We start from the raw sequence: 27,394 nt of genomic DNA, 5'->3' as shown, positions 1-27,394 counted from the left end.
GTGACTTTTTTTTGGAATTCCAGTTTTTTTTCAAAGTTTCTAAAATTCCAGCTTTTTTCAGGATTCCAGGTTTTACAAAATACTTTACACATTATACAAAAAACATTTCTGAAAATCTATATAAACAGTTTTGCAGACCTTTATGTTTCATAATTTTATTTTCAATTCAATCCATTGAAAAAAAGTTGAGATACAATTTTATTACTTTTATGACTTCAAAACTACTGAAACGGTCAATTTGAAATTTAAATAATATTTTTTATGCTACAACTCAATTATGATTTATAATTATAAAAGTTATGATTTTAAATGCAGTAACTTAGCAAGAAATAATAAGGTTTTATATTCTGATAAATTGTTTATTATTAAAAATCAAATACTTTTATTTTCATAGTTAGTTGATAATAAAGCTATTTCAAAATAGTTTTAAACTCTCCTGGACGTTAAACTGTACCCAGAATCAGTGTACAACTTAATAACCACAAGGTTTTTTTTGTACAAATGGACCAAATTTTTGTTTTGATGCTTTTTTTGTTGTTTAACAAACTATTAATACTTATTATACTTTTTCAATTAAGGAGCATAGTGTTAAGCATAGTCAAAAATAGTGAATGAGTGTAGCTTGATGACAATAAAGTCTATTTCATACAAAGTTCATTGACCATATATAGACACAGGATTACCAAAAGTTTTTTGTAAATATATTCTAGGTTTTTAAAATACAAGTTTTCTGGTCCATCTGAATTATATATTATACTGAAGTTAAATCTTAAATAGTTTAACAACATTGAAAAGATATTGTAAAGAAACTTTAAATGTGTTTTTTGATGATGACAATTTTTTTTTTTTTTATATGGTAGATTTTTGTTTCAATTCAAAATTTTACCACTTAACATGTAAAAAAGTTATTTAAAACTCAAGCATTTTAGTGATTTTGTTCAAAATTCCATGTTTTTATTTTCAATTTTTTTTTAATTCAACGTTTTTCCAGGATTCCATGCTTAGTGGCCTCCCTGTTTAATTGAGCTTTTTAATGAAAAAACTTTAATGATGAAAAAAATAAGCAATAAATAAAATCTTAAGTATTAACTTTATGTAAACACTTTTCATATCTAATTGAAATTTCTTTACTTTAAATGTATAAAATGTTTAAAATTCCTGATTTTTTAGTGATTTATGTTCAAAAACATTATTTGACATTAAAATAAATTCTTTCAAACAGTATAAACAAGACTCAATATTTAGAACAAAATATATTTCATGCTTCTTTCATCAGTTGTATACTAAGCAATAAAAATAAAGTTTTAAATCTAACTTATATAGTGGAAATGCAATGAACATAATTAATAATAATAAAGCAAAGAGTAATTAACAATACATAAGTACTTCTAATTACAATGCAACTAAAAAATAATAAAACAGAGCAACAACTTATAAAACAATTTAAGAAAACAACAAAACAGTATAATCAAAATCTTTATGTTTACACAACTTAGGTTTTCTTAATAAAGTACAAACAGCCTCAAGTTTAATTAAATCCGAAATTTGAAAACAATTTTTAACAATTTTAAATCTTTTTAAATTATAATTACTAGCACAATCAAGGTTATTTACTAAGTGTTCAGAAATAGCAGATCTTTTTGAAGCATTTATTACTCTAATAGATTTAACTTTCTCATTACTCTTACAAAATTCATCAATACTTTTTGGAATATGTTCTTTTATTCTTATGCCAAATTGTCTTGAGGTCATCCCGACATAACTAGCTTCACAGAAGCAGTTAAACTGGATGAACTTTAACACATTCTTCAATAAAATTTACTTCAGAAAAGGAAAACAATGATGAATTAGCTTTTCTTGATGTTTTAGTAAAACAACACAAGAATCAATTTTTGACAACCGTTTTTAGAAAGAAAACTTTCACTGGTAACTACTTAAACTTCCATTCTTTCTGTAGCATGAAGAGAAAAACAAATTTAATAAGAACGCTTTGCCATCGAGCACATAAGATCTGTTCAAGAGAATTAATTGATGATGAAATAAAACAGATAAAATTGTTATTTAATCTAATAAAAATGGTTATCCACAAGAACTTGTTAATAAAACTATAAATTTACATCTTAATAGTTTGAACAAAATAAAGCCAGTAGGGCCGGAGAAATGCTTGATTACTTTAGTATACTAAAGTATACTAACTTTAGTATACTAACCGGCCTTATGTTAATAAGAACTCAGGAGTGTTAGAAAGAGAGATTTGTAAATTAGTAAGTAGGACGTATCATTTGGCCAAGCCGATTGTTATTTTTATATCAAAACCAGTGTTCAGACCTGGAGGAAAAGATCCGATAGCAGAATTTAAACAAAGTATGGTAGTTTACCAGTTTAACTGCTTCTGTGAAGCTAGTTATGTCGGGATGACCTCAAGACAATTTGGCATAAGAATAAAAGAACATATTCCAAAAAGTATTGATGAATTTTGTAAGAGTAATGAGAAAATTAAATCTATTAGAGTAATAAATGCTTCAAAAAGATCTGCTATTACTGAACACTTAGTAAATAACCTTGATTGTGCTAGTAATTATAATTTAAAAAGATTTAAAATTGTTAAAAATTGTTTTCACATTTCGGATTTAATTAAACTTGAGGCTATTTGTACTTTATTAAGAAAACCTAAGTTGTGTAAACATAAAGATTTTGATTATTTAATTGTTTTATAAGTTGTTGCTCTGTTTTATTATTTTTTAGTTGCATTGTAATTAGAAGTACTTATGTATTGTTAATTACTCTTTGCTTTATTATTATTAATTATGTTGATTGCATTTCCACTATATAAGTTAGATTTAAAACTTTATTTTTATTTCTTAGTATACAACTGATGAAAGAAGCATGAAATATATTTTGTTCTAAATATTGAGTCTTGTTTATACTGTTTGAAAGAATTTATGTTCAAAAGTCAATTTTTTTTACAAAATTTCTCAAACTCCTGGTTGTTTTTGGGTAAATTGTCAAATTTAAAGTTTTTTTTCAACCCTGTATATACGTTAATTAGTTTTCTTTACAATAACTATATTTATAGGCTGTTTTTTCTATTTAATAACTAATAATTCAGCATTTAATTTGTTAAAAACATGGAAGCATATGGTTATATAAAAGCATTTCTAGTGCAATTGTGTAAATACCCTGAACTAAAACAACTAAAAGTACTTTCTTGATATGTTGTAATTCTCAAAGTTTAACAAATGTTTATCAAAACTTTTTTGATGAAATTGTTTCTTTTAATAAATACTTTTCTTTATTGTTTTCAAGTTTTTATACAGAAAAAAAATCAGTTAATTTTTCTTTCTCTGTTTTACAACTAGTATTTTCGTTTTCCGATAATTAAGAAAAAAAATATTAAATGTTTAACTTTTTTCTTTTTTCTTTTGCATTCCGGCCTAGGTTGTCAAAACTCTATTTTAGTCATCGTAATTGAGCACCGGAGTACATGAAAATTTTTTTTGTTAAGTATTATAATTTTACGGTGAAATAAATAAAGAAATTCGTTTTGACAAGTATAAATTTCCGGCAGCCCCTCGACTTAGTAAAAGAGTACTACAGTAATAAACTAGTGTTACTGTCATTGAGTAGAAAGCTTACTCAAAGAACAAAAAAATATCAGCTTGAATAATTTTCTGTTCAATTTTCATCTAACTTAGCAAAAAAAATTCAACTTTTTCATTAAAAAAATAAGTAACCAAAAACAACGAGGTTGAATGAACAGCTACATTTAGTGCAATTTTGTTTCTAGCAAGTATTGTACAATAAACCACCACTAATATTGCTATTTAGCTAAGAAAAAAATATGAATGACAATTTACGTTAGGTTTTAAGTTTACAAAGTTAATACATTAAAAAAATTTGCAAGCCTGTCATATTTTTGTAGCTTTTATAAATCATGTACAACTAAAGTTACATTACATCCTCAACTATGTTTTCAATTTTTCTAACGTACTAGAAGTTAATTGTAAAAAAATAATTTAAAGATTATTTTAAACTTTTCTAAACTTAAAGTCTTTGCTTCTTAAAAATTTTCTAGGACATAGTTTTTTATTATATTACCATACCAACTACTAAATTGAGTTTATAAAAATCAGCAGCCGATAAATTGACGCTTGCATGCTGGTATAAAAACTATACTTATAGTTTTAATAATATTTTTGAAATTTCACTGTAGTACTCTTTTTAAATCATCAACTATATAAGGAGGTATTCAATTGAAAAAAATAGTTTTAAGTCAATTTATTCATGACGTACAAATTCTTCGCTAGCTTTTGATCTTACACTAAAAATTTAGTGTTGGTTTTTTCTAACTGCTTATCTCACAACAGATGTCATACAAAGTAAACTATGTAAAAAAACAATATTGTGTAAGTTTAAGCTTAACTTAATAAAAGTTTTTAATTTTTAGGTTTTACTTGGTTGAAAAAAATAGCGTTTAGATACTTGAGTCACAATTAACCTTAATTTATTTTTCTGAGTATATGTATAAAAAAAATTAAATTTTAAAACATTTAAAACTAAACTCATTACTTTAGAATAGTTTTTACCTCTTAAGTTTTATAAAATAAAAACATATTTATATAACATAATTAACACATACATTCATTTATGTAAGGCTAAGTGAAAAAGCTTTATAATAAAAAAATTCTTATAATTTAAGTTTCAGCTTTTTTAAATACACTCATTAAAATGTTTTTTGTTTATTATCACTTGATTAGTAAATGAAAAATTTATTGTTTATTTGTTCAATCTTAAAAAATATCTACAACAAAATCATTTTTATGTGAGAACTACTTTTGAGAGTAAAAATAACTACAAAAAGTAACAAAATTTATTTATGAAGTATATTCTTTATAATCTTTATTTACGCTTCTAAGTTATGTTTCATAAATAAATACGGTTCTACAACAAGTTATAAAAGCTTTAAATCTAGTATTAGTTAAACATTTTGTTTATTTTCTTTAAACTACAGAGTATAATTGAAAAATTTTCTCTGCTACTTTTATAAAGCTTAACAAATCATCAACTATATTTAGTTTACTTTTTTATGTTTATTGCAAAACAATTGTAAAAGTACAACACTTATAAATTGGTATTTACAAAAGTTCTTAACCTAAACAGAAGAAGCAATTAAATATTTAAGTACATAAATATAATATGAAAATATAATATGAGATAAGATTTTATTTACTCTTTTATAAGTTTTTTTTTATAGATAAGTTGAGCATAACAGATTTTAACAACGGTCAAGGTTTTAAATTATCCAAATAAAAGCAATTGTAATGCAAATTAGAGTAAATAAAAAAGAATCATTTGTTTTCATACCACTACTTGCAGTAGGTATGCAACAAAGAGTAATGTTAGATTTTTCTGTATCACTGATTTCAGTTTTGTTCGTAACATATTCAGAAAAGAACTGCATTTGTTCATTCAGTGCAACAGTGTTGGTACCGTCACTGGCAACTGTTTTGTTTTCTGAACCATCTGTGTTGTTGTAGTAAGAAGGCTGATGAAATGTTGACTGCAGTTCCACGTGCCTTTTGAATATTCTAGAGCATTCTCCTGATATTAAAATATTGGTTGCTAGGAATATTTATACCATAATTAGTACTCATGTGTTTGTAATAAATGAAAAATGTTCTGTATAAACAAAATAGAAATAAATTTAAAAAAAACATACTGCGTAAAATGATGCATTTTAATTATTTAAGATTAATTATAAACGTTTATTCTATTTTTTCAATAACATAACTTACTGTTTCTTCTATACTGAGTATTATAACTACCAAAGCTGTCTAAATAGTTATTTTTTGGTACCACAAGACAGTTTAGGTACATGTCTTCTAAGGGAAGAACGAATTGTGTGTATGGTTTGTTGTTATTAATGTTGAAAGTTGGACTTAATCGATACGCAGGAATGTACCTGAAATTAGATTACAATCAATAGTTTATTTATGAACAATATAAATGTACTAAAACCTGATTATTACGAAAACATTTGTTTATGTACTTTTGAAGTAAAAGTATTACAAAAATGTGTGTTTTTTAAAGATAAATAAACACGCTAAAAACGTTTAAAAATGAAGTAATAGTTCTAAAAGTTTACTAAAAAAGAAAAACTAAAAAAGAATTTAATAACCAAAACAAGTCCTTTAAAAATCATACTGACATATAATATTCATCGTCTGGGTATCTTAATATTTTTGTACTTTTTTTCAAAACTTTGTAACGTGCCACGTTTATCAGAGCTTTTTTAATTGAGCTGTAAATAAAATTGTTTTTGATTATTAGTTGTTGTTTTATTTTAAGTCTCTGCACTTTAAATAAAAAATTAACTAAAAACTTTTTAATTAACTTGTTTGTGAATTTTTTAATTAAATAATTGTTTAAAACAAATTTTGTTTGAAAAGTAGAGAAAACAACTACAAAAGTTAAAATATTGTTGTTCAAGAAATGATAAAGTAGACTACTTATATTTTTAGATATTTTTTCAGTAAACTTTGTTTTTAACTTAGAGAACAACTTTTATAAAAAAGTGATAATATTGTTATATTTTGGTTTACCTGATATATTAAAAAAAAAGTATAAGTAATACAAAAAGTAATTGAATAAAAACTTTTTGTTGTTAAAGTAAAAGTACACATATTAAGTAAGTTTAAAATATATAATCTCTTTTGCACTTGAAACTGTTTTGTAAATATTCTAAACTTTATATATTTTGATTTTGGCACGTGAACAAAAGCTAATAGTAGTTTATAAAATTAAGTTGATTAAAATTATTTAATCTTTAATGTTGACAAATTATTTTTTCTTATTGATAAGCGTATCGACTATCAAAAGCATCTTACAGCTATTGTAAAAAATTTTTTGGATCACTTCGACATATCTAAGCATGTTGAGATTTTTTCTATATAAGTTCAATTGAAACATATGTAGTGCTGTAAACACAATTCATAAATGTTTCGAAACAATTCTTACAAAGACTAAACAATTCTTATAAAGTTTGAAACAATTTTTAAAGTTTAGTATAGCTACAAAATAGCTCAGTCATATTTTTGTCTCATTTTCGCAGCAAAGTTTTACTACTAATCATGTGAGTATTGTTATAACTATAAAAACTAAGCAGCTTAAACTTTGACAGCATTTTAAACTTAGAAATTTCTAAAAGAATTTAACTAATTGATAAATCTATTTTTTCTAGCAAAGTAATCTAATAACCGAATAGTTTTATAAGTTTAATCACAAACATTTTTTGTTATTTAAAGTTGTTATACACATAAATATCTGTATATATTGTGGAGATATTCAACAGAATATTTAAAAACTACACTTTTGTGCTCAATTTGACAAAATATATTTAGTTTATTGTGTTCACTATAGCTATTAAATGATTGAATTGTTTCAATAAAAAAACTTACCCTTTATCGGTCCTTAGTATGTAAGAGGCTCTGTTGTAGTTGCTTTTGTAAGGCGAAGGTATATAAGAGTTTCCATACACTTAAATTTAATTAATTGTATTGTTATGAAACGAACTTGTTAGAACTTTCTTGCTCTTATCCAAACAAATAAAGTCAATATTTTAAGTTTATTTGTATTTAAAAGAAAATATGTTGCTGTTTTAGTTTTTTATTTGAGTTAGGTTTTATGATAAGTTAAATGCTTTATCATGTTTGCGATAAAAACACTTATTTATGTTAACATCATAAGAAGTATGCTACAAAGTCAAATTCATGAACAGTACTAATAAACTTAGAAAATATTTTATTGTTTTATAGTTATTCTATGTAAATTCTTAAAGTATTTCAAGTTTTTTATTAAATCAAATTAGGTGTTAGAGCAAACTTTTGCTGCTGATATTATTTTATTGTTAATGATAAGTTGAAAAATAGCAGCTAATTAAAATTAAGTTTATTTTAAAAGCCTATTTGTTTAGTAATTATAACATTTTTAAAATGAAAAGAAAAACCTCCATAATAACTGTTTCGATCGTATCCGCTACTGTATGAGCCACCTGAAAAAAATAAATATATTAATAAATTAATAAAAAAATTATTAAAAACATCATCATATTCCAACACCTCTGTGATTATTACTATTCACACACCCGGTATTGTACGAACTGCCTACAATAAAAACATGTGGTATTAATTTTTACAAAAGTAAATTTTGCAAACAGTGTTTCGTACATATTAGCTTACCCCTACAAATCAATCCGATAAAAAAAACAAATTGAAGTCATGGTATACTGTCAAATCCACCCGCATTCAAAATCCACGCGATCAAAGTCCACCCGCATTCAAAATCCACCCAATTTTTTGTTTATTTCTTTATTTATTAATTTGTTTTATATATTTTTTGCATTTTTTTGTATATTTTTTACTTATTTTTCACTATTACTGTTACCCCTAACCCTCGATCGGTGAGCGGTTTTCGAATTTGACTGGGAGGATTTTGAACGCGGGTGGATTATGATCGCTGGTGGATTTTGAACGTGTCCCGAAGTCATGTATAATATGGGAACGGGTCAAATATGCACGAAGGGACACTTTTGCACGAAGACTTTTTTGAACGAAGGGAAATTTTTGAACGAGAGTAAAGAAGTAAAATAAATAGAAATTATCAAAGAAAAAAAAGATCAATAAAACAAAACAGAAAAAGTACCGGCCAAGGATAAGGGTTAGAAGTAACAATAATAAAAAAATATATATAAAATTTAATAAAAAAAGTAAAATAAAAACTATAAAAATATGAATAATAAACTAAGAAAAAACAAAAAGAATAAAAAATTAATGACCGAGGGTAAAGGTTAAGGAAAACTGTAATAGAAAAACAAAGCCTAAAAAAGTTATCAATAAAAAAAAAGAAAAGAAAAAAACTATAATAAATAAATAAAATTACAAGAAAAAAAAAATTATCGACCGAGGGTAAGGGTTAAGGGTAATAGTGATAGCAAAAAAAATTAATATCTATAGATAAAAAAAAATTAATTGTTTTTTTTTCAATCCGTTCAAAAGTGTCCCTTTGTGCATCTTTAGACTCCTACCCGTTTAACATAATTGATACTTTTAGACAAAACGATCAAAAAGTAGAATCATAACAAAAATGAATAAAATATTAAAAATATTATGCTTGTATATTTTTAAAATAAAAACATTAGTTAACAACAGTCTTAGAACAACATAATGATTTATTTAGCGTTATTTTGTAGTTTTTACTTAACCATATTACTTTTGATGATTATATTATTTTTAAAATAAAAAAATAACCTCCATTATAACTGTTTCGATCGTATCCGCTACTGTATGAGCCACCTGAAAAAATAAATAATTTATTAAAAACATCATCATATTCCAACACCTCCGTGATTATTACTATTCACACACCCAGTATTGTACGAACTGCCTAAAATAAAAACATCTTGTATTAATTTTTACAAAAGTTAATTTTGCAAACAGTGCTTCGTATACACGAGCTTACCACTACAAATCAACCCGATAAAAAAAACAAATTGAGGTCACGTGTAAGATAATATTTCTAGACAAGACTATTGAAAAGTAAAATCGTAACAAAATATTTTGGTTAAATAAATCAGTGATTGAAACGTGTGTTATTTCCTCACCTGAGCTACCGTACGAGCTTCCTCCGTAACTCGGTCCGCTTCCTCCGCTAGAACCTCCTCCTCTGGAACCTCCGCCTCTTCTTCTGGAGATTGACAATGAACAAAAACCGACCACAAGGAGCAAAGATAAACTATTCATTGTTCTGATGGATCTTGGTTTTCAAGAGCACCTGAAAGCTTTGAGTTTAATGTAATAGTTTGTAAGTTTGTTGCATGATACTCAGATTTGCTGATTTACTTATTATAATTTTTTTTTTGGTACTTTAAAACATATTAAATTTTTTGAACGCGTAGACTACAACTTTAAAGTGAAGCCTGTTTATCCACTATTATTATATTTACTAACACTTTTAATTGAGAATATATCAAACTATTTTTTAATCAAAAAGCTATTTTTTGATATTCCTAGATGTGTAAGTTTTATAATTTTTTTTATACTTTTTCTATTAAATGACAAAAACATCACTTTCATACATACTGTTAAAAACAAAATTGCTACTTTACAAGTTATGTGAACAATTTTAATATTTTTTATTGTTTCCTATTTAAATATTAGTATTAAATAAACTGTACAATTTTATAATACTTATAAAGTTTAAACTGATAACAATTTGTTAAAAAGATTAAGATATATCCTTTTAAACTTTTTAAAGTTTTTCCACATTTTAACGCACAATGATACAAAATAGTTATTTTAACATACTAACTTATTTAGAATTAAAAGGTAAAAATTCACAATATTTATTCTTTCTATTTATTTGATTGTTTAAATCCAAAAAACGCAATAAGTTATTTACATTCTTACACGTATTCTACTCGTTTGACAACTTGTATTTTTAATCTACTTATTCAAAACTAAATTCTTCTTTTTTTTTTGATATTCAAACAAAACGTCAAAGTTTTGTAAGTATTGTTGTAATTGGTATCTTTAAAAGTCATAAAAAAATAAATAAATAAATACTATCTAATATGTACAATTAAACTATTAGCAAATATTGATTAAATATTAAGTATTTATTTGCATAGTTTTATATTTTAGTAGAACATACCTTTAGCAAGATAATAATTAAAAACAATTAATTATAACAAAAAGACATAACTAAAAAACAACTAGTATATCGATTGTTTTTAAAATTAGTATAAGTCTTTTTTAGGAGTTATAGACTCAAACAATTTTTCTTATAAAATTGTTAACTTTTAACTAATCGATAAGAAAATACTTTTTGACGTAAGCTATCTAAGTTTAAAAATTTAAATTATTACTTACTACAAATAAAACATTAATTTTTTGAAATGACTTAATCTTTTCAATATAATTTCAAAATTTATTCTTTTTGTCCTATAAAAAAATTAAATAGTGAGTTAAAATTTATCAAACCAGTATCTTATTAAAAAAATAGCTAACACCTGCATCTTTGAACAAATTTAATTATTTCTACTTCTATTTATACTTAAAAACTTACATTTTTTTAAATACAAATCTTTTAGTTGAAAATAACTTTTTCTCTAAAAACAAAACTTTTAATTAAAATTAACTTATTTTTTTCTAAATACAAATTTTTTAGTTAAAAATATTTTTTTCTCGTCTTCACGCTGGTAACTTTTATAAAATTTAAAACTTACAAAATAAACATATTTATCTTGTAAAATATAATACACTTTTAAGTATATACAACAATACACATTACAACTGTCAATTCTTTAGTGCCCTGCGGTAAAACACGTGTTCAGACGAAAAAAAAAGTTAAAACAAAAGTTTTATGCTTGTCTCTCTAAAGAAAAACTTTCTTCACTATGCCTCTACCATAACTTAAAATATTCACTTATTTAATACAAATGTTTTAGTAAAATTAATAAAAAAAAAAAATTCTGTTTAAGCTTGTAGGTTTTTGGTAAGGTTGTAATTTGAAAGTACATATATAACAAGCCTAAAAGGTCATTTGTTACAAGCAAACATATTAATAAAAATCTAAGAAAAATATGAAATAAAATATAAACTGTTTCAGCACGCATAACATTTTTTTTCTTATAAAAGAAGAAGCTATTGGTATTAAGTATACTTCATACGTTTTATTTTTCTTCATTTCTTTATAATATTTATACATAGTTTAAATTTTTTCGTTTTAAAAAATTAACTTACTACTAAATTTAAATTTACACTTCAAAGTTTAATGCCTGAAACAATTTTTATTGTATATTTATAATTTATACAATATAATAATATATCAATATAAACTTGCAACGTTTCAGTCATTTTTTTATATCAAAAGTTTACTTAAGTGGTTTAATATTATTTAAAAAAAATTCTTAACTATTATACAACAATTTCTTGTTGATTTAGCTATGAACGTTTGTCGCATAAACACTAAAAATTGTGTTCATACTTAGTTTGTTGAACAAAATATTTTTAGTTTTTTGTTTATTAATTTACTTAAAATTTTTTTTTTTTATGTGTTTAGGTAAACTCGTATGTTATCAAAGAAGTTAGTATATTTTTTGAATTCTTGTATTAACATTTTTTAAAGGCTTTCTTAATTTATAGTATAAATTTTAACAAAAGAGTTGATCATACCAATTTGATCATCAGACCATAAGCCTTCGTTAGACTGAGACCGGTTTCCGAAGTCTACCGAAGGCTTGTGGCCTGATGATCGAATAGGTTCAAACCCTTTTGTTAAACTTGAGCTTGTCTTACGGCACACAAAAGTCCAGGTTTCTGCTCTGCAGACTTTTGCCGATGTTTTTCTTGATTATAGTATGACATATGTTATGAAGTATGTGATTCAATCAATAAAATTACTTACACAATTACTTCATGCTACTTTAAAAAAATATTTTCAATATGCAAAAAACAGTACACAGGTTTTAAAAAGTTAAAAAAAACTGCAAAGCTTTTTAACTCGTCCTTTTTATGTACGATATACTTAGACTTTTGATAAAAAATAAACAATATTAACTTCTTTTAAAGCCTTAAACTGATAATAAGTCTTCCTTTTAAGTCATAAAAACTTTATTGTTTTGTTAAAAACTAAAATTTATAAGCATAACTCAAGTATGTGTTTGATTTGTATATATTTCATTTAAATTTAAGAAAGATTAATTTTGTTTTATATGATAATATGTGTTATCTAATATGTGTTATACAGCTTGTATGTGATATAATATGCTTTATATGCAAATATGTGTCCTAGACAAGACGTTAAAAGGTATCCGTGGTGTACGACTTAATAACCTAAAGGCTCTCGTGCATTAGGACCAATTATTTTGAGCGTTATTGTTTTGTCCTTCAATAAACTATAACAATCTCGTATCAAAATGTTATGAATGTTGTAAATTTGAGCAACTTCTAATTTCTAGTTAATAAACGGAAACATACATACTGCAATAAAAATATGTCATCAGGCAAGTTTGAATACAATATTTTAAAATGTAATTTTGACAACGGTTTACTGCATCGGCTAACCAAGACGTAACTTTAACTTTACTTTTTTATAACTAATATTTGATAAATGTTGTATGTGCTCTTAATTATTTTTTCTGTACACAGCAATGTAATTAAATTATTATCTAGTTGCAGTTTTGCTTTTGAGCTTGTAAAATTTTTTACATAAGTTTTTGAAATTACAGCAGCCTGCAAATCGTTTTATAACAAGTCCGGCCTGCATAAGACTTGTTCTAGTTTTTATTTGGTACAAATAAATTATTAAGTTTCTTAAACACCGGTAGTTATTTCAGTCATTGAAACAAAAATCTTTTTATTCGTTAGAACTACAGTTTTAACGACATTTAAGCTGATTTTGTTGCAAAATTTTATTTTACTTTAAAACGATACAGATTCTATTAAGTATAACTTAGCCTTACTAAAGCATTGAAAATGCAGTATTGGTAATAGTTTATATATAGAAGTTGTTACGAAACATTAAAGCTGTAGTACTTGAAACTATCGAGTTTAATATATTTAACTAGTGTTTAAAGAAAGTACATGAAATAATATTTTATCTATAAGTAGTTAAATAATATTAGTTCTATTAGATTTAAAGAAGTTTGTTATCTTTTTGTTTTATTTCAATGTTTACAATGGAATATGTATTACTGAACATTTATTTTTTACAGTTTAATATATATACTCAATGAAAAAAAAAACAAGTTATTCGCAAAAGTATAAACAAAGTTTTTTAATCTTGTAAAAAAAATTAAGAAGACCTAAAAATATTATTACTAATAAAATATAATAATATGGGTATTCATGTATGCGTTTAATGTACTACTTATCTAAACCTATTTGCTTAAGTCACAAAAAATTACAAAAACTACAACCATTTAAATACGTTTAAAATACCCATGTAAAAGCAGTTAACATACAAAATAACGCAGTAAATAACGAGTATCTAATCATTACACCATCAGTAGTAGGTAATTTACTAGCATTTGGTATGCAGCAAAGAGTAGTGTCCTTGTTTGCAGTACTATAGACATCGGTATTGTTCACTGAACTACTGACAATTGTATTGTTTGTACTGACAATTGTATTGTTATAGTGGGATGGCGGGTAAAATTTTGATTGCAATTTGACACGGTTTTTGAATATCTTTGAACATTCTCCTAAAGTTTAAAAATTGGCGTTACATTTTTTTACCGAATAACACTCAGGTTTTAAGCTTAATAAGATAAGAGAGTGAAAAAACCATGCTTTTATGATTAAAAATTTTAAAATTCTTTTTTTTTTCCATTCCATAAAAACAAAACTCACTGTCTCTGGTGTAGTGACTTTCGTACCAAACGTTATAAAGTTCATTGTTTTTCGGTACAACAAGACAGTTTAGGTACATATCCTCTAAGGGAAGAACAAATTGCGTGTATGGTTTGTTGTTATTAATGTTGAAATTTTTACTCATTGAATACGCAGGAATGTACCTTGCAGTTTAATTAATATGTAAAAAAACTCCAATATATGAAAACATTGTTTTTAAGTTTGCTTTTTCAAAATTTATTATCTATAAGAAATAAAAAATATCAAAGACAAAACTCTTAAAAATTAGTTAGACTATATTAAATAAAAAATATAGATTAAATGCGAAATGTGCCAAAAAGTTAAATAATAAATTTTTATTTTTATTTTTAGTACTGTAACGAAACTAACATGTAATAGTCGTTATTTGGATAACTGAAGATTTTTGTGCTTTTTTTCAATAACTTGTAGCCAGCCACGGCTATCAAGGCTTTTTTAACTGTACTGTGAATGAAAATTATTTTAAGTATATGCAATGCATGTTATATTACGCATGTTATATAGATTTTAGTTACACTTTTAAGTAAGTTACAATAAATCAAAAAGCGTTAAAACTAAATTTTGCTGTAAATGTAAAATAGAAATAAGTATACGACAAGTATTTCAATACTAAAAAAGTGGTGAATTTTAATTTATATGTATAGTTTATAATTTTTTTGATGCAAGAATTTACTTATAAAAAATGCTTCTTTCAACTTATTTTCAAACAGTATATAAAATAGAGACACTCAACGCAATAAACCAGATATATTTCAAGCTATTGTCGTCAGTGGATAAATAGCAATAAAAGATAAAGTTGAATTTATATAGTAACAGAAGTAATAATAATAAACAAATGTTAATAAAACAAAGTTAACAACACACAATAAAATTATGGTTAAAATCTATAAAACAAAAGCTTAACACTTCAAAGTACAACTTGAATTTATGTAAAAATAGAAGTAATAATAATAAACAAATGTTAATAATTTAAAGTTAACTGCACAAAATCAAATTATGGTTAAAATTTATAAAACAAAAACTTATACACTTCAAAAAAAGGCATTAGATAAATAAAAAAAACCCTAGAATCAGATTTCTTTTGCAAACAAAAAAATTTTTTTCTATCTACAACACAGATATGCTATATGTTAATAAAATAAAAGCTTATAATATTTTTAAATTTTTTATCACTCAATTAATAAATTAGATTAATGAGATCATTAATTACAATAAATCAATTATTTAAATAAAATTTACAATTTGTTAAGTGTTATTATTGGTATAATGTACACATTTTCTAACTGAAAACTAATATTATATTAAGATTTTCAATTCAGTTTTTTACTTAGCGTTTTAATAGTTTAAAAGAAATTATACAAAAATTATATAAGTAGGTAAAAGTAACAAGCAAAAAATAATTTAGACAAGAGTTTCCAAAAAAGTGCGATTACAGATATTTAGGGAGCCATGAGCAGCAAAGGGGCAACAGGGGGTCATTAGGTCATAATTTGAAACTTACACTATATATTCTGGAACTGATGGCGAAGGGCAAAAAAAGTCTTAGGGGTTAATAAGGGTAGTTTTAAAAATTACACTAGATATTATAGAAGAGTTTCATAAATTCAGGGGCCATAAGCTGTAAAAAGGGGAGCTACAAAGCCACAATTTAAATTTACAATAGATCTTCTGGAGTTGATGATGAAAAAAAAGGATTCAGGCGTATTTAAATAGTGTTAGTTTATTGTCGGAGTAGGTCATAGCTTTTTAATTTCTTTAAATTGGGCCTTATAAAAAAATACTTGGGAAACCCTGATCTAAACGCTCATGGTCGCAATAGTTTGTTTTATTAAATAAGTTTATCTAGTGTTTTTTGTAAAAAAAAACTATGTATTGCACCGTTAAAATTATCATTCAGTACTGATATTAGTAAAGCAAAAACTTCAAAGGGTTATTCAAACATGTCTATGAATTTTGATGCTCTGAACTAATACAGTATATTATAGAGATATTTGTAAATATTAAACATTAAAGTTTAAGTTTTTAACACATTAAAGTGTTACTTTCAGTCATATGAGTATAATTATCGTATTAAGATTAAGTAGCTTGTGACTCAAACAGCTGGTTTGTACGGAGTCAACTTTTAAAGTATATTGAGGTGCTTAAAAAACTAACAGCTTTAAAAAACGTATAGTAAAACTTAGTAATGTGCCAGTTATATTAATTACGAGTATATATTTATACAAAGATAAGATATTCCTCTAAAAAAACATAAAGATACTAAGCAAAATAGCTGATATCAATGTACAAAGCTAAGGTGAATAAAAATTTTTGGTTATAAATGAAAATGTTATGTTTGTAGATTTTTTAAGTAAAGATATTTTGGTTAATGTTTTAAATAAATATAAAAACTTGTTTTGCATTTTTTGTCTTTTTACACTTTGAACTTGTTTATTTAATAAGAGCTCACTTTTTATTGTTCTTTAGTAAAGAAGAAGCTTTGTCATAGTTGTTTTTGTAAGGTTTGTACGAATTTCCATGTTCTTAAAAATAAAATAGTTTTGTAGTTATATAACACATTTAACAGTAAGTTTTTAAAAACACTTGGTAATACTTAATATGTAATTAAATATTGTATTATAAAAACAAGCTATTAGTTTAATCAAAATTTTCAATAAAAGAATATAAGTCAAAAAAAATTATTACTTAACAATACTGTTAATACATTTTCAACTTTGTTTTTATCATCATCAAAATAAAATAAGTCACAAAATTAAGTTTCTAAGTTTTGTTTTAAACAAAATAGCTTTTATAATGTTTAGTATTATATACCGTAATAAAGCGTTTAATCCTTGAGATCCAAGCAAACAGAGCTCATTGGAAAATTAAAAATATGTTTTTTTTTTACTTTATTGACTTTAAACTTGTGTACAAAGTCTTATTCAAATAGACATTATTCATGTAGAAAAACGTCATAAGTCAATAAGGTGTTTGAGTACAAAATAGTTGTTTTGTATTATTTAAATAAACTTTACCAACTTTTGACATGTAATGTACTAAATGTCTATGATGACAAACTAGAAATTAATGTTGAAAATTATTAAAAAAAGTCTCATTAAAACTATTATAAAGGTATTTTACTAAAAAACTTCAACTGAAAACTTTGATTTCATTCAAATTGTATAAAATTAGTCTAACTAAAAACTTCAAGAGTTTAACCTCCGTATTTACTTCTGTATCGTTGTTACTATCTGTATTGTTGTTTGAAATAGAAAATATTCATTATATTTAAACCTATAACACAAAATAAATTATTTCATACCCCCGCTATAGCTGTTACCATGGTTATTGCTGTTACCGTGGTTATTGTGTGAGCTTCCCCTGTAGTGAGACCTCCCTCTGCTACTTCCTCCTCCTCTAGAGCCTCCCCGTCCACCTCTTGAGGAAGACAACGTAATAAATCCGGTCAGAAGGAGTAAAAGTATTATTGATTTACTCATTTATTCTGTTTGTTAAAAATGTTGTAATAACTAAGTCCTGAACAAAAAAGTACAAAAAATCTTCTTTAAAACTATTACAAACACAGTTACTTAGCTTCAACTTTAAGAACTGAAAGAGCGATGTCAGAAACGATCTAATATTTAAAACGAATAACTACTTTCTCAGTAAAAGTTTTCTCTCTAAAATACACAAAAGAATATTAAATCATATATTAAACATTTCTTTTTGTTAGCAAAGTTTGCTTACATATTTACATGCTTTGTTTAATTAAAGGAAATTTTTTATGTAACTTTTACCAACAGTATAAGTTGAAAAAAGTTTCAGCTTTAACTTTATGTTTTTAAGTATTAAATTATGAGCACTTTTTTTTTAATATTGAATAAAAAACAAGTTAAAAGAGTAAAAAAAATAAAATACAGTTTCTTAGACTTTTTTTTTTGAATTTTTAACCACAGTTTATTGTAGTAATGTTTTGTTCTTATGTTTATTTTTTTTTTAACTTCTTTATAGGTTCTAGTTCATTAATTCAGAAACTTTAAGTATGAAACTACTTACTTTAATTTTCTCTAATAATGCTAAAATCCTTTTTTATATATTTTTATTTGCTAAGCTTAAATATTTTTTTTTTCATAAAAAACTCCAAAAAAAATAGTAAAAAAATGTTATTATTTTTAAAGATAACTGCTTACGATAAGAAAAGAACTTTATATTTAACAAGTTACTGACTTATTGTGGTTTTTCAGTTTCTGAAAATATTTGAATGATTATTTTGGTACTTACTGAAACCAAATAGAAACTAGTTCACAATTTATTTAAACAATATATATTTGTTTTTATTTTGGAGCTACAATATAAAATAAATAATTACAGAAATAATTTATGTAATTGTTTAATATAAAAAACTTAAACGATTTTGATAAAAGACTGTTTGTATATTTTTAAACTATTTCTACTATATTCGAACAAAATGTTTTGAAGTTTAGTTTTTTTGTTTGATAATAGATTTATATGGTGCAGCTTGGTTATATGAAGGATTATCAATTAAAAAACTAGACATTTATTATATTATATAAAACAAAACACTACTTAAACTTTTTTTATCGTGAAATCAAAGTTTTGCAAAAGATATCATTCTTTTACAAGAAAAACTTCTGCAGAAGACACAAAATTAACTTTTTGTTATAAGTTGAATGACGACTAGTTTTAATTTTCGTAAAACTTTACTCATAATATCTTACATAAATTGTCATTTTAAATATCCAAATAAACTTAAACTATTTTGAATAAACTAATATACAAAAAACTATGATTTTTTTTTTGACTTAAAACATAAAACTTTTCAAAAACAATTTTAAGTTGAATAAAGTTTTGTAGTCCATTCCTTATGCATTAAACTAAACAAGGCGTTGTTTAAAAATTAAACTTTATTGTTTAGAAAAAAGTCTGAAAAAATACGATAACTTAAACAACTACATAGCACTTCTAAAAGTTATAGCTATATGATTTCCTTAATTTTTTATCAAGTACTGAATTGACTAAGCTTATTTTTACCTAAAATTTTCATAAGTATAATACATCAGTACTTTGCATTCTCCTTTGTTAATACAAAAGAGCTATCGAACTAAACAAACTTTCTTACAATAAAAGTACTGAGTACGTTAAAGCAGAATAAAAACTTGTTTGATAATCAAAAATCAACAAAGCTGAATTGAAAATGCTAAGCATGATGCTTGAGCACTTTCTCAAATAAAGTAAATAACTTATTTAAAGTAATTTTTTAGTCAATTTTTTTTCTTGTCTTTTTGCTACTTGTTTTACTTAAACATTTTTACATTTTTTCTAGAAAATGTATGTTTGTTACAGGTTTTTTATGTAATAAAGTTACTAACACTGAAATTTGTTAATTTAAAATTTTGTTACATACTACTTTTACTTATAAACGTTCTTATTTAAAAACATAATAATTTAGTTTTTATACAAAAAATTGTTTCGGTTTCTTTCTTTTTCTTATAATACATTTTTATTATTTTCTGACCAAAACAGACTATATATTATTATAGACTTAAATTCCTCATATACTTAAATAAGTGTTTATTTTTGTACTCTTTTATTAAATAATAGTTTGTTTTTTATAAACAAAATCCTTTATTCTTTCATTACTACGTGTGTAGAGACTTTTGTTGTAATTGCAATTTTATATTTACAAATTTACACATTATTTTGCGATAGAGCGATAAAGTAAATATTTTTTGACAGACTTACATGTAAAGCAGTAGTTTTGAAAACATTTTACTAAATTATTTGTATGTTTTCAAACAACTTTTACATTAAGGCATAAAATGAAGCACTTTAGGCACATTAAAACTGCATTTGGTTTGTAAATATGTGCTATTTAATGTCGTTAAACATATGTTACAACTGCTGTAGTATCTACTTAGGTCATTATTTCATAAAAATTTTTATAGTTATTTCTATAAAAATATATTTTTATTAAGTTTTATTACAGGTAAAAATCAGCAGTTTTGATATTTATTTAAATTTAAATAAGCCTTAGCATTACCAGTGTCTTAATAATGTAAATAGTTCGGCGACATTTGTACTTTTTTAATATTAAAGGTTTTAAAATTTAATGATTTTCAAATTATATTAAAACCTATAATCTGTTCTGTAAATAGTTTTTGAAATTGTTACTATGTTTTTTTAGTTGTCATATTGCTAAACAAAAGTGGAATTAAAAAAAGTAATAAATAGTGCTATGCTGTTTAATTAAAACTTTTAATCTAGAAATATTAAAATCATATCTAGTTTTGTCAATTATTAAAATAAATTCCCTTAGTAATTAAAACAAAACAGTTACAGGAATTAAATTTTTTTAAATAGCTAGTTTTTTTGCATAAAAATAATAAAAGTTGTCTAAATTTTAAGCCAAAGTTCAGCTACTTTGTGTCCTAAGGTTACTAAACTAATTATCACTTTGTTTATCATTTTAAAACTTAAGTGATGGTTTATTTTATTTACTTCCGTTGAAAATTTGCTAGTCTTTATTGATCTTATGTAAACTGTAGTTGGTTTACCTAGTAGTAGGTTTGTTCAGCACAAACGTGTAGACACAGAAATACGGGTCTAATTCTCAAAACCATGATCATAGGTTTTTTATGAGTCAAACCGCGGTAAATATTGTGACCTCTTACACTTAGATCGTGTAGCAACTAGTCTAAAAAAATTTGTACAGAAAACTAATACATTAGAACAGCTTTATTTAAAGATATTTTGTTTATAATTACTATGTATTGAAAATCGTTTAACATGCGGCATTCGAAATCGTTGCTAACTAGTATAGATGATTAAAAGTAATGTGAGAAGATTTAGTTTTGAAGCTAAATGTAGTTCTGGAAATTGTGCGTGCGTGGGAAAATTTTTAGAAAATATGTATAACGCATCAAAAATCTTAAAATAAAAGCAATCTGCATATCTGCGAAACATTTAAGTTAACCATCAAAAAGTTTAAAAAATGTTTTCTATGCACTATATATATTGAGCCTATAAAGTTCAGCTGCATGTTATATTGTTAATGCACATTAAAGTTTAAATGTATAATTAAAAATTAACTGTTTTTGTTGTGACATTGTTAGAAAAACGTTTTTTTTGCCACAGGAAAATTTTTTTTAGACTTTTTTAGTTCATTGCTTTCAACAAAGTTTCTTTGTTAAAAATTTAATATACCACATTGAATTAATTTAAAAACTGTTAACACAATAAACAACGACTTTAAAAAATTACACTCAGTTGCTTCCAAGTTTTAATCATAATTATCTAAATATCTGCTATAATCAAGTTAACTTTAAGTTAAAAAATTTAATTTCAAGGAAAATAAAGTTTTTAAGTTAACTATTAGTTAAAAAAACTGTATCTGTTATGATGATTATATGCTAATAGTCAAACTTTTGGAAAGTGTACTCAAAGGTCTTGGCTGAAAAAAAAAACTGAAAAAAGCTGAGTCAAAATTAAAAAAAAAGTTTTTTTGTTCGTCCTTATTATTTATTCCCTTATTTCTCACCCACCTTACCCAAACATATTAAAAATTTGTCAAAAAATAAATAAATTATTGATATTGAAAATAACATGAAAAGAAGCTTCTTTTTTTGCTGAACCATATTTTATTAGCTTAGACTGATATTAAAGTATACTAGCTCAAATTTTTAGTATGGCTCGTATTCTAGGTTAAATTTATGCAAAATAAACTGTAGTCAGTTCTAAATGCCGTCTGTTTCATAATAATTTGAAAAATAAATCAAAAAAGCGTAAACATATAGGGTAAATATTAAAAAAATGCCAGAATCATATTTATTGTTTGTTAATAAAAAACAGTTACTAATTTATTTATAAACATTCCTAGTTTGCAGTTCCTATTTATACTATACTTTATAATTATGGTTAAAACATATATCTTATTAAACACCAAATAGTTTTTTTTTTCTAAGGCCTAACTAAGTCTTGACGGTTGTTTTTGTTCGTGTACTCCTCTAATACTTAACAGAATGTTTAAAGAATGACTAATTTAGTATTCAATGTTTTATTGAACGATAAAAAAGCGCTCAAAAAGTTTGGTATAAGGACTTGAAATACGAAAAAGCCTTTCGGGAAAATAGTCGAAAAGCAAATTTATAATAACTAAAAATAAAAATCATGATATTTTTTGTTGACTCAGCAAATATTAGGGGAAACACTTCAACACTTCAATAAGACTTAACACAGACTTTCACCATTTATTTTTTTAGTTTTAAATTTTCTAACACTATTATCATAATTCTTATAATGTATTCATCTAAGTGCTCTGATTATAAGAACATTGATATCATTAATTATTTTTTTATTTCCTTATCCCCAGCATAACCAACCATATCTAACATTGCTCATAAACAAAGAACTAAAGATTATATATATTTTGTTTATTGAACGACAAAAAATACTTTCAAAATATTTGACCCCAGGACGAAAAAACTTTTTGGTTATCGAGTTTTAAACCACAGATACCTCTTAACGTCTTGTCTAAGAATGTAATGTTTTTTCATTTAAGAAATGTCTTGTTTTATATAATACACCAGATGTTTTTTATAATTTAGTTTTTATAGTTTCTAAATGTTTTGACCAACTTGCATTTGTGTCTATAACTGTTCCTAAATTTTTGTAACTGTTTTTTTTAATTGTTTTATCTACTTTTACATTGTAATTTATTTTTTTCAAAAAACATTTTTTGATTAACGTAGAAGCATATTTTTGGTTTTATCAAAGTTTAGTTTCAGTTTATTTACCATAAGCCAATCGAATTAAAACTTTTACTGTCATTTAGATATGTATCTTTTGTGAACGTTTTGTATAACATTGTATCATCTGCAAAGTTGAGGACGTTGAGTTGAGACTAGTATCATTTTGTAAGTCATTTGTATTTATTAGGAGTAACAACGGTCCTAATACTGAGCTTTGTGGTACCCCAACTTCAATTTTTTCACAAGTTGACTCGTATCCTCCAAAGCTAACAAACTGTTTGCTTTCATCTAGATATGAACTAATTAGTAGATGCATATTATCTCTTACACTACATCATAATATCCAATTTCCTTAGTACAATATTTCTATCTACACTATCAAATGCTTTATTTAAATCCAAAAAGACTGCACAAACTGCGTATCTTTTATCAAAATAGGACAGTACCCTTTCAACAAATTCTGACAAAACCCAAGTGGCGGAATAACCCTGTCTAAAACCAATCTTAAAATTGTTTAAAATATTGTTTTTAGAAAAAAAAAAAACAAATAGACGAAACGTTTAAAATTATTTCGTTTATAAAAAAGTACATCATAAGTCAACTTTAATATTGCGTGTTTTTGTTACTTAGTTAGTAATTAGTTTAATGTATTTTTTAAATGCACTACCTGAACAGACCTTTTTTTAAAATTTTAGTTTATTCAAATATACATTTTAAACTTACTTAAGTAAAAAATATTAACAGTTTTAAATTAAGATTACTTATTAGTGGTATAGAAATTGTAACAAAACTTGTTCTGTTCATGAGCTTAAGATAAACTCGTATTTTTTTTACTCAGCTGATTTCAAAGCCTTTGATGATTATTCTAAAAGACATTTTCGTCAGTAAATAAATGAGGCGGCTAGTTCATAAAACTGTCATCCACCAAGTGTTTACTACAAGAGACCAAAAACAAAATATTTCATTTATATGTTACAAATATTTTATCAAAAATACATAATGTCAAATCAAAATACAAAATATTATATGCATATGTTACAAATATTTTATATTGAAATTTTATATTATATATTGAAGACAAAAAAAGCGCTCAAAATATTTGGTTCTAGAGCCTGGTGCACAAGAACCTTTGGTAATTACCTAGGATGATGTTGCACCAATATCAAGCTGAAATAATGTAATATTTGATGTTTTATAAACCAAAATTTTAAGCTAAAATTTATACTTCTTAAATAAAATTAAACTTATTAATCATAAACTAATAAAACTTAAATGTTTTATTGCTTTTATCTTACAGTATAAAGCAATTACATCAAAACAATAGTTTATATTGATTATGGTGTTGTAAAGTAAAATCGATTAAATACTTTAGTTTATATAAATAAATTTAATTCTTATTATGTATTTATACAGCTTGTTTAAAACAAAGCAACTAACTAACTAAATCGTATCATTGTAGATTAAACATATTAGGCTTTAAACATTGATTTTTAGCCTAAAATTATGGTTAAAAAAGTATCGTATTACTTTATCGATATTACATTATCGTATAACTTCAGTTTGACATTGGTGCCACATAGTCCTAGGTATTTACCAAACCTTTTAGTTATAGAGTTGCAAACCACGGATACCTTTTTAAGTCTTGTACAGAACATCAAAAACACATAATGTTGAATTCAAAAATACAAAATAGTTATAGACAACTTCTAATTGTTTATAAAAAGTAAATGTTGAAAGCTATTAAATGTTATGTGTTTAATTTTAACTCAGGGTTGCCACAAGGTCAGGAAAAGTCAGGAAAAAATGGGGATTTTTGAAAAAAAAGTCATGAAAAGTCAGGAAATTTGACAAAAAAAAAACAGTCAGAATTTGTCAGTTTAAAATTATAAAATTCCTTTTTTTCCAAAGCCTTCAAATGGTAAAAAATTAATGAAAAATCCTTTAAAGTCAGACTAAAATTGCAAAATTTTCTTTGAAATTTACAAAATTACCAAATTTCCAATGCTTTCATCTGGTATAAATTAATAAATTTTCTTTTATAAAACTGCAAAGTTTTTCTATTAACTTGCAAAATTGGAGGTAAAAATAAATGAGAGCAAAAAAAAAGAAATGAAGCCCACAAATCGTGGCTAGAAAAGATTCTCTTCAACAAGTATAGGGGAAGCAGATGAGAACAATTTAAATAAAATGAGGCAAATGATTTTAACTGCCATGAAAATAAAGTGGGATGCAGACTAGATAAAGGAAACTATATCTTCATTAGATGAAGAGGTTGAGTGCTAATAAAGACACGGAAAAATGAATTTTAGTACATATAAAAAAAAAAGTGCTTGATTAAGTTCTTTATTGTTTTATGGTTTTAATAGTAGAAGTTTGTAATGTTTTTAAGGTTTTAGTTGTAAAGTTTGTTTTTAATATAAGGTATTAATTGTAAAAATTCTTTATATATTGTTTTGTTTATTTAGATACATTTATGTTAGGAAATGCTATAAAATTGTGTCTTTTTATAGACAAGTAGTGTTTATAAGTTAGAAAATACAAGTATTTTGCTGATATTAACTGTTTATTGCAAATACATCAATCATACACAGATGGTTCAAGTGATGTAATGGAAGTTTATTGAATTCATCAAAAAAAACTGTTGTTTTAACCTGTATTAAAGTTAGATTGAAAGCTTTATATAGTTTCAAGTGTTTGATTATGTACTTTACAATAGGGCTAAGTCAAGAGCTTGATTAAAAAAAGTCAGGAAAAATTTATTAAAAAGTCAGGAAAAAGTCAGGTAATTTTTCTCAGCCTGATCTGTGGCAACCATGTTAAGGCCATAGGGGGGGGGGGGGGGTGTAAACCATGTTTTTTACAAGTTGATCTTATTTTATAGAGTTTTTTTCAAGCTTGAAGATGATTTTTATTGTTTTAAAAAAATCAAATTATTTTTTGAGATCTGAATAGTCAAAGTCAGGCCGCATAATAGGATCCCTTTGGAAAGGGAAAACTAAAACAGCAAAAAAAGACTATTTTATTTAAAATCTATCTCCTACATTTTTCAAGCAATCTTCTTCAAACTTTCACAGTCCAATCTTTATACAGTAACAAAAAAACGTTACTTTAGAACTAAAAAAAAAATTGTAAAAAAATTATTAAAAAAAAAAACACTTTTATTTTTAGTTTTTGAAATAAATTTTTTATTTTTTTACATCATTAAAATTCTAAAGTAATGTTTTTCCTTTTAATATTAGGAACATTTCCTGAAAGTTTGAAGAAGATTGCTTAAAAAATGAAGGAGGAGATAGATTTTTAGTGAATTTTTAAATTTCCAAGAATATTGACACCAAAAAATTTGTGGTCCATATGTTTGTATTGGAAACTTTGTATTAAAGTTACAATATCTCAAAAGTTAAATTATATTTTTGAATTCTATAAAAACAGGATTGTAGTTTGTATTTAAAGCTTTCATACAAAAGCCAAAATTAATTTTTGTAAAAAAAAATGTTGGACCCCCTCTATGGCCTTAATTTAGATGTTTATATTTTATTAATATTAAAAGTTAAAACTTTTATTATGCATATGTGTTGACCACTGGGTTTCAATATTGCAATGTTCAAGTTTAATTAATACAGTTTTCTATTACCCCTACTCACAAAAATAAATAAGAAAAATATACTTACAACTCATAAATCAACAGAGAAAAGTATTTTCTTGTTGAGCAACACCTTTTAATATTTTAACTCTTTTTAGCTATAAAAATTTAGCAATTCTATTTGAAACATTATACTTGTTAAGTAGTAAAATTTTGATTTGAAACAAAAAGTCTATCAAGTAAAAAAATTTTTATTGTCATCAACAATTAAAAACATAAACTTATTTACAGTAGCTTTTCAATGTTTTTTAATACTACTTAACACAGTTTTTACCTTAAACTTAACTTTAAACTAAAAAATTAACCCAAGGATCTAAAATAAGACCTAAAACATATACTTTTAAAAACCTGGTAGAAGTTTAGAAACCTGGAAAAAAATTCTGAAAAACCAGAGGCCACTCTGTTTAGAAGAAAAAAAAAACATAAAATTAAATATTAAACAAAAAATTACTTTAATATTAAAATATAAAAGAGGAGCCCATTAATACCAGTACGTTTTTTATTATGATTAAAAAACATAAGTCTTTTTAAAACTTAAAAAAAAGTAAATTTAGCTATAA

General features: G+C 24.5%; 2 protein-coding genes across 2 annotated transcripts; both read right to left on the bottom strand.

Annotated features, from left to right (window-relative positions):
* Positions 1-1,976: 1,976 nt before the first annotated feature.
* Positions 1,977-9,797, bottom strand: LOC145839194 (uncharacterized). Its single transcript, XM_082946801.1, has 8 exons — positions 9,659-9,797; positions 9,306-9,350; positions 8,006-8,050; positions 7,458-7,536; positions 6,209-6,301; positions 5,796-5,962; positions 5,371-5,601; positions 1,977-2,011 (listed from the first exon to the last, which is right to left on the bottom strand). The coding sequence occupies exons 1-8, from the start codon at positions 9,795-9,797 to the stop codon at positions 1,977-1,979; spliced, it is 834 nt and encodes a 277-aa protein (XP_082802927.1).
* Positions 9,798-13,953: 4,156 nt separating this feature from the next.
* Positions 13,954-17,926, bottom strand: LOC145839193 (uncharacterized). Its single transcript, XM_082946800.1, has 5 exons — positions 17,749-17,926; positions 16,897-16,969; positions 14,799-14,891; positions 14,409-14,572; positions 13,954-14,260 (listed from the first exon to the last, which is right to left on the bottom strand). The coding sequence occupies exons 1-5, from the start codon at positions 17,924-17,926 to the stop codon at positions 13,989-13,991; spliced, it is 780 nt and encodes a 259-aa protein (XP_082802926.1). The 3' UTR covers positions 13,954-13,988.
* Positions 17,927-27,394: the final 9,468 nt, after the last annotated feature.

This window comes from Thalia democratica, chromosome 6 (assembly GCF_965202585.1).
Source record: "Thalia democratica chromosome 6, ktThaDemo2.hap1.1, whole genome shotgun sequence".
In the NCBI taxonomy this organism is placed as follows: Eukaryota; Metazoa; Chordata; class Thaliacea; order Salpida; family Salpidae; genus Thalia; species Thalia democratica.
Note: the sequence above shows the minus strand (reverse complement) of the source record. Positions and strands in the feature narration are given on the sequence as shown.